At 38.1% G+C, this 12,855-nt stretch overlaps 1 protein-coding gene across 1 annotated transcript in view; it reads left to right on the forward strand.

Moving 5' to 3' along the window:
- Nucleotides 1-1,432: 1,432 nt before the first annotated feature.
- Nucleotides 1,433-12,855, forward strand: part of ptbp1a (polypyrimidine tract binding protein 1a) — an 18,194-nt gene continuing 6,771 nt past the window's right edge. Inside the window, exons 1-13 of the mRNA XM_017421544.3 lie at nucleotides 1,433-1,512; nucleotides 2,291-2,347; nucleotides 2,527-2,557; nucleotides 5,575-5,635; nucleotides 5,792-5,964; nucleotides 6,278-6,424; nucleotides 6,614-6,784; nucleotides 8,525-8,635; nucleotides 8,880-9,057; nucleotides 9,170-9,250; nucleotides 9,353-9,510; nucleotides 10,810-10,843; nucleotides 11,802-11,894. Of these exons, the coding sequence (XP_017277033.1) occupies nucleotides 1,505-1,512; nucleotides 2,291-2,347; nucleotides 2,527-2,557; nucleotides 5,575-5,635; nucleotides 5,792-5,964; nucleotides 6,278-6,424; nucleotides 6,614-6,784; nucleotides 8,525-8,635; nucleotides 8,880-9,057; nucleotides 9,170-9,250; nucleotides 9,353-9,510; nucleotides 10,810-10,843; nucleotides 11,802-11,894 (1,303 nt within the window). The 5' untranslated portion in view covers nucleotides 1,433-1,504. The remainder of the gene's footprint in view (nucleotides 1,513-2,290; nucleotides 2,348-2,526; nucleotides 2,558-5,574; nucleotides 5,636-5,791; nucleotides 5,965-6,277; nucleotides 6,425-6,613; nucleotides 6,785-8,524; nucleotides 8,636-8,879; nucleotides 9,058-9,169; nucleotides 9,251-9,352; nucleotides 9,511-10,809; nucleotides 10,844-11,801; nucleotides 11,895-12,855) is intronic.

The following is a 12,855-nucleotide window of genomic DNA, read 5'->3' on the forward strand; positions in this document are numbered from 1 at the left end:
ATGTTCTTTGGCTGTGATTATAAATTTAAAATATGACATTCAATTACAAAATCACAAATGTTCCAAAACCTTTCATACTGCGTGCATAGTTTTAATGGTAAATCTTGCAAACTTGACTTCTTTTTTTTTTCATGAGAGAAAATGCTTTGACAAATTTCTGACAAACATATTCGACTTATATCACAGCAGTGCACAAACTATACTCAGCAGTGTAAACAAACACATCACATTTATATTGACCTTTGTCGCCCTTTTGCCTTTGGTGGAGAGCAACAATACTTCTGCTGTGTGTGTGTTTTGTTTGTTGTGTAAGCAAAATATTTCATAAACCACTAAATGAATATTATTAAAACTCTCATTAAGTATTTATTGGATGGACAAATGTAACTGATTGTCATTTGAAGTTAATCCCATTCAAGAAGGCCACCATATCTAAGCAACCTTAGCAAACACAAAAACGGCTATAACTTAGATTTATATATATTGAGCTAAAGTTGGATGTGGTAGTACCTGAGAGTCATTCACAACTCATAATCCCAGTTATACCTAGTTACCTAGTTATATCCCATGAGGTCTTGCATGAGATTGCACGTAGCCGAACTTCATTTACAAGGCTGACTAAAATGAGAATAACTCAGTGAATTCTCATGGTGAACTTAGTCTAAAACTCTGGGATGAAAGAAAGCAGGTGATGTGTATTCCTTCAAAGAATGCAAGGCCTTTAATGTTTGAATGTTTTCTTCATGGTCCTCACATGTGCTGGGTGTTTGCAGGAAACTGTATCAGCCAACATACATTTTCAAATCACTGTAAGTCAGGACAAATTCAATAGTAGGACATTTTTGTTATCTTCTTGTTAGTTTTTTCTTAAAGCAACATTTGTGTCAGTCACAACACCATGCAAAAGATACACTTAATCATACAATACAAAAGAGAAAACACAAGTGAAAGTAAAAAATATGATTATATTAATAGACACAGGTTATTCAAGATATTCACTATTATCAGAGAAGAACGTTACACAAGATGCAAATAGAATCACAGTTTAAAGCCCTAGCGTGTGAAGAGAAAATGGTGTATAAATACATAGATTTCAATCTTCTCTGAATTAACTTAATTAAAACTTCCTTCCACTTCTTGTTTAGGAACAATGTTCGAGGCAAAGGCCAGACCCTTATTCAATCAATGTTTTAAACAAAGTCGGTGGAACAAAACAAAAAGATAGGCTTTTTGTCATATCTGTGTGCTGACAGAGTGAGTTTTCTGAACTTAAACAACCCAGACCGCTGGAAACTTGCCGCGGCCTTGTTTTTCCCCCTTCACTAAATGATAGCCGTCTTGTCCAATCAGCGCTTAGGAGGAGGCTTGTCCCCGCCTCCCTTTGGCTCTTGAAGCTGTCTGGACTAATCAGCGTTCACCTCCGCGTGTTCAGCCATTTTGTAAGAAAATCAAGCAAGTCTGCCGCCCTAGCTTTACTTCAGACCTGCAGTTTTTTTCTTGTGCAATGGACGGGTAAGTGAAAAGAACCGTACTTAAGACTTACATTTTTAAGACAAACTGCTCGAGAAGTAAATTTATATCTTGTGTCGGTTGTTTATTTTAATCTCGTGACTCTTAGGGTTGCTTCGGTTTAACTATTGAACGGGGAAACTTTAGTCGGAACAGTTTTTTTCTCTTCAAAACATTCAACAGTTAGCAGGAGCGTACGCTAACTAGCAGCAGCTAGCCATGATAGCGTCACTGCTTTCCGTCATAAGTTGTGCGAAATGTTTGACTTATTTTAGCGCGACAAACACTTAATCATAACACAGCCAACTATATGTTAGTCAAACATGTTATTTTAATTTGTTTTCAACGACAGTTTAGCGTTCTGTACCAAACAAAGAGTATTAGTTTACGTTGGCTAACTGTACCTTTTGTAACTTGGTTTCACGGGAACTTGGGCGCTGAGCTAAAGCAACGTGTCTCATTTCCGCATTCATTTGTCCGCGGAGGGCCAGGGCCATGTTGAAGATGTCTGGCCTGGACATTTCATACTGATTCAATCAGAAAGCTCAGTGCCGAGTTATCTTATCCGGGCTCAATGTTTAATCGCGTATTGTTGGCTTCAAACGTGCTTTTCGAGTTTGATCGCCTGATTCCAGTCGGTTGTTGAAGCATTTCAAAGGCAGCGTGAATCTGAGCTCACCCGCTGCGCATACCTCTCTGTAAGCTTTATGTCATTCTCATTTGTGCAGATTATCCACTCTGACTTTTTTTTAAAAAATGTGTATATGCTTATTTACTTCAGCCGCCTAGACGCCACTGAGTTGTACCCTCTGGGATCCGGCTACGTCCCTGAAATTGAGTAAGTATTTGTACTTAACAAGCTGCATGTCACTTGGTTTCAGACATTTTTTAAAAATTATTTTTAATTCAAGTTACGTGTCTTGACTATGCAACCCTGTTATGAAACAAAACCGATCCCATTTTGTCTTTGCCATAAAAGTTTTGTTTGTAACTATGAACTTTCTTCCACTTTTACAGCAGTGTCCATGATATATCAGTTGGCACAAAGGTAAGCAGATTTTCTCTGTTCTGTCTGTTTTTTCACCCTGGTCAGTCTCCTAATTTGACTGCTTAATTACACAGTAAATACTAGTTCTTTGTCTCCTCAGGTTATGTACCTTAACCCCCAGCTTACAGAGTGGTTTTGTGTTTCTGTTAGCAATCTTTAAAAGTTGAACATATACACCTTTGTGCAGTTTACAGCTTTATGTGCTCATTGTTTATAGCTGTACCTTTCTGCGCTTGTAATAGCTTGTGCTTTGGTTAAAGAGGAGAGACTAAAAGACATAGAAAAGGAAAGAGCTGTAGTCAGTTTAACCAGAGTTTCCTCTATAATTACAAAACTGCCTGCCAAAACCATAGCTTGTGAGTAATGAGCATGTTGTTGTAGATAGGACTGCCTTTAATATACAATATACGACTGACTGGTCGGTGCGCAGAGCTTACAGCTTTGCTCGGGACTGTGAACATTAGATGTTTGATAATTCAGTTAAAATAGATTTTCTGAGGTGGGGCTGTCATGTTTTCCTGTGTCACATCTGTTTGCCTGCGTGGCTGGTGAAATGAAACTTCCTGTTATTTTGTGTGTTCCTTAGTGGCCTGCTGACCTTACTGGAATGTTAAAAGGGATTTCTGTCAGTTTATACTTTTATAGTCTTGTTTTGATCACAAGACTAATTAAGATTTTACTTCTGGTACGCGTAGAATAAATCAGTGAAGTATTAAGCAATATTTTTGGATTAACATGTTTTTGTAATTTACAATTATTATATAGCTTGGGTGTTCTTATTTAACTCTGTGCTATTGTGCCACAATTAACAAGCACACTTTTTTTTCCAATACGCTTTTAATAAGGTTTGTACCCAATAAAAAATTCTTCCTAAGTAGTAATCCTCAATGACGAGTCCTGAGGCAGTTATGGACTAATTGATCACAACTCTTTGCTGTAAATTTCCTTCCTCCCACAACTATCCTCATCCTTGGTGCCCGAGGGTCTTAATAATGTTTTAGTAAGATCTCCAGTGTACACGCCTGTTACAGAGACACCACACCTTCTCTATTCATTTCAGTCAGACCTGTTTTTCTTTTTGAGTAACAATGCTCTGTTTGATCCTGAGTTTAACTTTTGTATTTTGTTCTTCAAGTTTTCCTGTTTTGTTGAGTTAAATGTGCTGTGGTAATGATGATGAGTTATGGAGTCCTGCCTTGCTGGAATCTGTAATTATTCTGTCTGGACAGAGTGTCTGGCATTCCGTGGTGACATTCCAATCTCCCCTCCTCCAGCCCCCTGTTGAGGCACAGATCCCTCCCCTCTCTGGCGATGAAGGCTGCTCATAGTGAACAAGCATGTCTGTACCTGTTCTCCTTTCCTGAAAGTGTATTGCCCACCAACACCCCCCCAATTAGATCCCACAAAAAGAAGGGCACTTTCAAAAATCAACACATTTAAATAAATTTCACCAAGTTGAGTTTTTCCAAAACATTACTTTTAAGGTTAAAGTGTCTTAAAACCTTTTCTCTTGTTAAAACAAACCACTCAGCAGTTTTAGTATATGAGCCAGTTTTGTGTCAGCATTTCCTGAAGGTTATAATACTGAGCATTTTGCACAAATGGTGTAAACAAGTTTATGCATGTTTGAGTGAAAATAAGTCCTTCAACAAACTCTTTATAGACTTTGATATTCTGCTATAGAGTTTGTAACTTTTATTTATTATTTTTTTTACTAAAAGCTGTCATCTTCATTTACTTGTTACACATTTCTCGATTTTTGCAAGACTTTGTTCTAGGGTTGAAGTTATTAAAAAGAGGAAGACAAGAATGATAAAGTCCAGCCCACAGTCCCCCCAGAGGAAGCTTAGTACATTTTGGAAACTACCCTGATCTCACTGCTCTTCCTGTTTGAAGTTTGTCCGCTGACTGATAGAAGCACACAAACCTGAAGTCAAGTTGGAGCTGGTTTTCAAAACATTTTTATGGCCTCCATCTGCCCTTTGTTCATTTTAATATTTTCGAAGTCTTTTTTTTTAAATTTCTTCTCTCACACACTGGTGTAGAGAAGTTTTTGAGATAATAATTGATCAAGGTATTTGACACCAGTTATCCGACTTGCTACTCAAAAGGAGGAAAAATATCCCTTTTGGATTTAGCGCTCATTAAAGATTAATCTCATGTTAAATTTTGTAAGTCATAAAATTATCTGCCTTTTCTGAGGTGGCTGTGTAACTTTCCCCCTCTTTGTATATTTGGATTTGTAAAGGGAGGAAGAATGCTAGCAAACCTGTTTCGGTTGTTATTGGAAAAGAGGTGTTTGTTCTTCAACCACTGGAGTCTCTTTACTGCTCCATATGTGTGTGGTGCTGTGTAACAATGCCTCTAGTCTCACCCTGAACAGGACTTTCATTGTGAAGCGCTGCAGAGCTTAGACTGCTGAGCCACTTCTTGTGACTTCAGTACTTCATTGTTTACAAACACACTGAACCACGAGAACAGCCCTGAAACACCACTTTATATATACTAAGGAGCGAGTTTGAACAAGACAGTAATCTACTGTTGCCTGGGAGGGTTCACATCTTGACTTGGATTTTAGAGCATTTGTGTATATAACTTTCCTCTTTATGAATGAAAAGAAGGGATGTGCAGACAGCTGTTAGACTGAAATGTGACATACTGTGAGAGTGAAATATTAATTGTGCATTATAGGCTAAAGCTTACAAGCACTTTGTTGCTTTTATTTAATTTTATGGGGGTTTTATGGCTAATCAGTGCTGTTAAAGAAGACAGAAAGGAGATGGAAATTTGATTCTATCTGCTGACAAATTAGGTCACTGACCTCTTCCTGGTGAGAAAGGTAGAACTCTTCTGAAATGTTTGCTAAATTTGCCCTGGTTATCACATTACTTCCTTCTTTATCACACAATAGCTCCGTAATATGAGAACTGTGCTCTTTACCTGCCATGCTGTTCCTTCATTAGTGAACACAGGGTAGTGAGCCTTTTAATTAATTTTTTTTTTCTTTTTCTGTGCAGAGGGGATCCGACGAACTCTTTTCTTCCTGCATATCCAACGGACCCTATATCATGAACTCAGGTAGGGGGGTTGCCATGGAGGGGCTGGATCCTTTTTATTGAAGAGCTTGGTGTGTCTGTCTTGTTTGTGTTGCCATGGCGATCAATCCATTATTCACAAAGAACCAGAGCCTAATGTTCCCTCCCTGATTGTATCAGCTTCTGTTTTCTCTTGCAGCCAATGGCAACGACAGCAAAAAATTCAAAGGTGATGTCCGCAGTCCTGGTGTTCCATCACGTGTGGTTCATGTACGCAAGCTGCCCAACGACATCAATGAGGCTGAGGTTATAAGCCTGGGACTGCCTTTTGGGAAGGTCACAAATCTTTTGATGTTGAAAGGGAAAAATCAGGTAAGGAAAAGTTTTATGCAGGTCTGCTTACTGTTCTGTTTAAATCTTTTATTTCTAAAAGTCAGCTGTAAGATCCGCTTTTGGCCTTGACCTAAAGTGTTGATGGTGAGTCTTTTGTTTCATTGCATGAATAGATAAACCATTCTCCTTGCTAAAATGAACTTATTTTAGTTGCTGTAATATTTTAAATTTCAATTTGTCATAGTAGTGATACTGTTCATTAGGAACGTTTCAATAAATTTGCATGGGTTAAGCGGTGTTTTAGAATGTGATACTAGGCACAAACTGACCCTCTCTGGTCCCCTCCCTGCAGGCCTTCTTGGAACTTAACAGTGAGGAGTGTGCACAGACGATGGTAAGCTACTACTCCTCTGTCACTCCCGTCATCAGAAACCATCCCATTTACATGCAATACTCAACTCATAAGGAGCTGAAGACGGACAACTCCCCAAACCAAGTGGTAAGAGCTTTTCAGGCATTTTTCACTTTTGGAGTAACTGCAAGATACTTGGAGCTCAAAATTTAGCTAGATCTAGAAAATGCATGTTTCTCCCCATGGGGTAATATAGTTGTGTTTTGCATAAGTTTCCTTGTTGCTTTTCATCATCCAAGCTAACATAATCTTCTTTCTGTTTTTGTCTCTCCTTAGCGTGCTCAAGCAGCTCTGCAGGCAGTCAATGCCCTGCATGGAGGAGGAATGGGAAGCGTGGCTATTTCTTCAGATGCCAGTAGCATGGCAGGAGCAGGGTCCCAAAGCCCCGTACTCAGAGTCATTGTGGAAAACCTGTTCTACCCTGTCACCCTGGATGTCCTACACCAGGTATATGCAGCCACAGTAGTTTTGTCACAGACATGTTAAACATTTAGTAGTATTTGTTTTCAATTATGTTACAATTATTTTAAGTTTGTTGATATAGTGTGGAAAACAGGCCACAGATTCTTCACAAAGTGACCTGAACAATATTATGATTAGAGGTTTCACTTGTCATTTTAGTAGCTCTACTCCGTAACTTTGTTTTGTCCAGTGATGGCATGCTCAGTTAATATAGTTTGTTTAAAAAGTAACTAATTATGCAGCAGCTCCACAACAGAAAGGCCAGTGATGTAAATAAACAGACTTTTAAACAAATGTACTGCAGTTTCTAAGATCATAAACACAAAGGTTTGTAGTCACATGACCCTCAGAGCATCTCAGAATGTGCCTGTAAGCAGTTGGATCTGATCACATGCTGAGTTTACAGCTGTATATGGAGCTGTTCACTTGTGATCACATCACTTACTGTGCCCTGTACTTTGAAGCAGGATTAGTGTCTTGGTGAGGCTACTTCAGGTTCAGTTTGTGATTTTTCAGTGTCATCAAGCTGGTTGGCTTCTTACTTGTGGGCTGGTTAGGTTTCTGGATCTTAACTCATTGCCATTTTTTTTAACCAATCAATGTCCTTAAAAGAAGGTGGGGGGGATTCACTGGTGTGTAATGTGGAGGATTTCCCCAAGTTCCACGATTAAATTTGAAAGTTTTCACGGTCCTCTCCACAGAGATCTTTATAAAAGGTTTAAAATTACAAGTTTTACTGTAACATTTTTAATGCGGCAACATTATAGAGACTGGTTTATTTAAAATAAACCTACTTACCAGACTGAATGTTTTTTTTCTTTAACCTTTCTTATCCTTAAAATACAGAAGTTTTGGGGGGGTTTTTTTTGTAAAAGAAAAAGCTTACAACTCATTGGTTTAATAAAAGGCAGCACCTGGAGCATGTTAATTCAATGGAAAAAAACTATGATTGCATATAATTTTGTTTTAATGATGTGTGTTGGTAAGCTTATAAATAAAGTTCGTAGTTGTTTTTTTTTTTTTTTTTAACTTTATGACTGATCAGTTGTCTGATGCCCAGTGTCAGACATCCTAGGTTGATTTGCCAAGTTGACAACCAGTTCTGTAGTTCCACAAGCACGATTACTCATGGTTAGGGTTAGTTAGACCAGTATCTAGTTGCCTAGTTGTCTCATTGCACGAGTCACAGGGCCACTTGTTTGCGTCTCATGGATTTTGAGTAGTTTTATAAAATTTCACAAAGAAGCCTTGGCCTAAAATAGTTGCTAAATTATTAAAGGCTTCTAGGAACCTTAACAGCAGCTTCCTCAAATTATGCCCCTTTTCCACTGGCTCTACTACAGAAGCCCTGCTAAAAATATTTATACAACTGCTTGACGTTGTTTTCTTTGTGTAAAATTTTAAACCAGGATTTGTTCAATTCCAGAGGTAAACAGAAGAAAGATTTTGATTATGCAGACTGGTACACAGTTTGACATCCTGCTGCACCACCCACTTAGTTCCTATAAATGTAATGTATGTGTACTAGACTTTCCTTTCTTTCTGGTGCCACTGTGTGAGAAATGTTGTGACTCAGCATTCATTATGCTTGACAAATCTTAAAGCTTTTTATGGAGAAAGCATTGTTACTGGGGAAAAATCTAATCTTAAAACAGTACATAAACTGCTTTCTTTTGTCCTGATAAACATTGTGGTTTTGTTAACCATGTTATCTTTTTCCTCCAGATCTTTTCAAAGTTTGGGACAGTGCTGAAAATCATCACTTTCACCAAGAACAACCAGTTTCAAGCTTTGATCCAGTATGCTGATGCCATGACTGCTCAACATGCTAAACTGGTATGACTGGTTTCAGTTGAAGGGATTTTTCCATCCATTTTTACCCAGAGGTTATTGCCAGTGGTGATCATGCAACCTGTTGCTTTCTTAATCTGTTTAAAGATGGGTTGTAGTTAACCTTATTTAAAGCAAACCAATGTGGTGACAGGATATAAATTAAACTATTAATAAAAATACAATTTTATTCAAATTATTTTTAATTTTATTCAAATTATTTTTATTGTGAAACTTTGTTTTTATTTAGTCTCTAGATGGCCAAAACATCTACAATGCTTGCTGTACCCTGAGAATCAGCTTCTCTAAGCTAACCAGCCTGAATGTCAAGTACAACAACGACAAGAGCAGAGACTACACCCGCCCAGACCTCCCCACTGCAGACTCTCAGCCCTCCATTGATCATCAGACCATGGCAGCTGCATTTAGTAAGATTCAAAGATTTTAACATGTTTTTGTGCTTATTTCTGTTTTACATTCAAGACATTTTTTTGTTGTTAAAAAAGTTTAAATTATGAAAATTGTGTTCTCTGTATGAAGCTGCACCCGGGATAATTTCAGCCTCCCCCTTTGGTGGAGCTCATGCCTTCCCTCCAACTTTTACTTTCCAGCAGGCTGCAGGTCAGTGGATACATATTTCTGGTCCTGACATTATCAGACCTAATATATTCTTGTTTTTGTTAGCATAGGCAAATATATTAAAAGTAATTTATTTCCCCTTAGGTCTGTCAATGCCTGGTATTCCCAGTGCCTTAGCTTCCCTAGGTGTGGGTCATTCTGGCATGGCGGCTGCTGCAGCAGCAGCTAGCCGGCTTGGCCTGTCAGGGCTTGCTGCCACTGGAGGACACAATGTGTTGTTGGTCAGCAACCTGAACCCCGAGGTCAGTACACTCAGTCGGCCTGCACAGGTCAACATCCTGTCTCTGTTACTGCAATGTTGAGCAGCATTGAATTTTTTGTTTAGAATATGGTTTGTGAGCCCATTTGTTCAAGAGAAACACATTTTTCCTTATCTATCATCATGTAATCATACAAGTTGAACTACCCCATTTTGAAGACAAGGGAGGCATCAAGTCAGAAGCTCTTTCAGGACCTCTTTGTGTTTGACCAAACCTGCTGTATTTCTGACCTGCCACTTTGCTCACTGTGAATTTTAAGTTTATTCAAAAAACTAACTTCTTTATTTTTTATTTATTTATTTTTTTTAAGAGCTTACCATTTCATACCTTCATTTTTGTCCATTAGTTGAAATCATTCTTGAGTTGTTGGAGAGACAATATTACTTTAATTGGTATGTTGTATCTTTTTGTGTAGCCTATAAGTAATCAGTCATGCTCAGTGCATGCTCAGTGTAGTTACAACATAAAGCATGCTAATTTAAATATGTTTTTAGAAATAAGAATTATGTAGTCAGATTTAGCTTTTATTTAAATATAATTTAAACATAGGATGTAATTAAGGTCAAAGTACATATTGTCTCTGCCTTTTTTTCTGTATTTCATTGTTAATCTTTTTTTTCTCTTCTTTTTCTTCTAGTGTTCCCATAGTGACAGTGCATTTTAATTTAGCCAGTTCTACTGTCTGAAGCACTACATTTCTTTGTGTATACTGACCTTGTTTTTTGTTTGTTTGTTTTTTTTAAACTTCCTTTTTTCTTTCTCCTCTCTGTCCTCCTCCCTCTTTTGTTTTAAAACCCCTCACCTTACATCTTGCCAACTGACTGCACGCCCCATGACCAATTGTTCCTTCTGTCCTCCTTTCCTTTTTGGCACTACCCCATTACTACAACTACTCCATCCACCCAACCCTCGTCTTCCTCATTACATTGTCCCCAATTTGGATTTGACTCACAATTTTAAAAACACATCGGCCCCTCTTTGGCCCCCATGAATTTTGCCATGATCTTCCTCCTCTTTTTCTCATCTTTTCTCTTTATCTTTCAACACTTTTCACACTCTCTCCACTTCTTCCTCCTCTTGTCCTGTTTTCATTCTCTACGTCCCTCATGCCTCTCCTTCCTCCATGGTACTGTGGCCTTCCTGTGGACCTCGCCGCCTGTGGCCTGCGGACATGTCCCGACTCCACTCCACTGTCCTCCACTCCGCTCCGTCTCTTTTCCCCTGTCCCCTCCTCCCCTTTTTGGCCCCCTGCCCCGCTGCTCCTCCCTGCTGTCTCTAAAGAGCGTTACGCCACACTGCCTCTTTATTCTTTTCGGTACGTTATCATCCTTTCATCTCCTTTTTTATTACTACTGTTACCTCGCAAGGTGGGCATGTCTTGTCTCATGTTGTTGGCTTTATTTTATCTTATTTTTTTAAACCATCAACAAGCTATGGGGCTATGAAGGGTGGGGTTGTCTGTTTGGGGATTTGTATGGTTTGATTGTTGGTTTGTGTGATGGAAGTAAAGTGGGACACCACACTAAGCTGCAGCATTTCATGAAGTTTTGAAACACTGATTAGTGTCCTCATTAGTAATATTTAATCTTCTAACAGGACCTTTCAATGGAAATATTGCCCACCTAAAGGGAAATGTGAGGATCATTTTGTTTGAATTAAAGTAGAAAGGCAATCTAATTTTCAAAGCATTGAAACGTAAAACCTTTTATTTGTTCTGGACCATTTCAGTGTAATTTCTGAAGGCTTCTTTAAATTTATTTATTTATTTAGTCTGTATTCAACAGTGCAGTGCATTTAAAGATGAAATGCTGCTGCTTTTTAATTGAGAGTTGGTATATACCCCTGGTTTTTAGTGTTTTATTTTTTATTTTTTTGTTTGCTGCCATATAGGGATGTGCATGAATAGTTAATTTCTGCATGTTTTCACTTGGGCCTCCAGTTGGCCAATTAATCAACATTTCCTTACCTGTAGGGTGATCAAAACTATTCATCTCACAACTCTTACTGATTTTTATCTTCAAATTGCTGCCTCGCCTTTTTAAACTCATTGTAGCAGTCATGTGTGTAATTAAGGACTTTGGTAGGTTTAGTCATAGAGGCTGTGAGCAGAAGCAGAAGATTTGTAGACTAGTCCAACAATCATATTTTTCACTTAGTCAGACCATTAATGTTAGGGTCTCTGGTGGTTGAAATAGTTTTTTGTTGCTGTGATTGTTTGTGTGGCTACTGTCTTTGTTGAATTTGTATCGTGACACACTCCCCTTCCTCCATAGGCGTGTATGGCGATGTGATGAGAGTGAAGATCTTGTTCAATAAAAAGGAGAATGCTCTTGTCCAGATGTCTGATGGCACACAGGCTCAGCTAGGTAAGCTACACTCCAGCTATACAACATGCTATTTTTTCTTCTGCACATTATTTTGTCTATTGTTTTCAGCTTTGTGGGTTTCTACAGGTTTTGCTTCAATGGTTGGTGTGATGTCTGCTTGTTTGTCTTTTTGTTTCAAACATTTAGTTATTTATCACTTCTTTTGAGTATCTAAAATGTTACAGATTGTATGTAAACCATAAGGCAGTATCTCACTGGGCTGTGACTGTTGCACACTAGTTTGTGAAAATACACAAATGTTTTGTTGCAATATCACTGACTTCTGTTTGTGATCAGTGAGCAACACTGCCAGTTTTTGAAAGTCACAACCTATTTTTGTCTGTGGCTTTTTTTCAGCATTCCCACATTTAGGATTTAATCTAGTGGAATACACTTTTGAAATTAGGATAAGCAGAAACTGACTCATCTTTAGTGTGGTTATACCTGGACATGCTTCCTGTCAGAGGAGAGCTCCCATACAGGTGTCAAAATATTGCTTTAGTGCTCTTGAAACTGGTGGGAGATGCCCACAATGAAATCAAGATGGGTTTGAGAAAGGGGTGGGTGATATGGCTGAAACATAATATTGTGATATTTCAGAGCATTCCAACGATAACAATAAATTTTGCAATATAAAATATTTATTTTTATATAAATATATATAAGTATTCAGTCTCAAAGTATAAAAATAAAATAATAAACAAAAATCTTGTTACCGTATTTTCCGGAGTACAAGTCGCACCAGCCATAAAATGCATAATAAAGAAGGAAAAGACATATATAAGTCGCACTGGAGTATAAGTCGCATTTTTGGGGGAAATTTATTTGATAAAATTCAACACCAAGAACAGACATGTCATCTTGAAAGGCAATTTAAAATAAAAATAGAATAGAGGCAACAACAGGCTGAATAATTGTACGGTATGCTATGTTACACGACACATAAACAACGAACTGAGAA

Source organism: Kryptolebias marmoratus, linkage group LG10 (genome assembly GCF_001649575.2).
Source record: "Kryptolebias marmoratus isolate JLee-2015 linkage group LG10, ASM164957v2, whole genome shotgun sequence".
In the NCBI taxonomy this organism is placed as follows: Eukaryota; Metazoa; Chordata; class Actinopteri; order Cyprinodontiformes; family Rivulidae; genus Kryptolebias; species Kryptolebias marmoratus.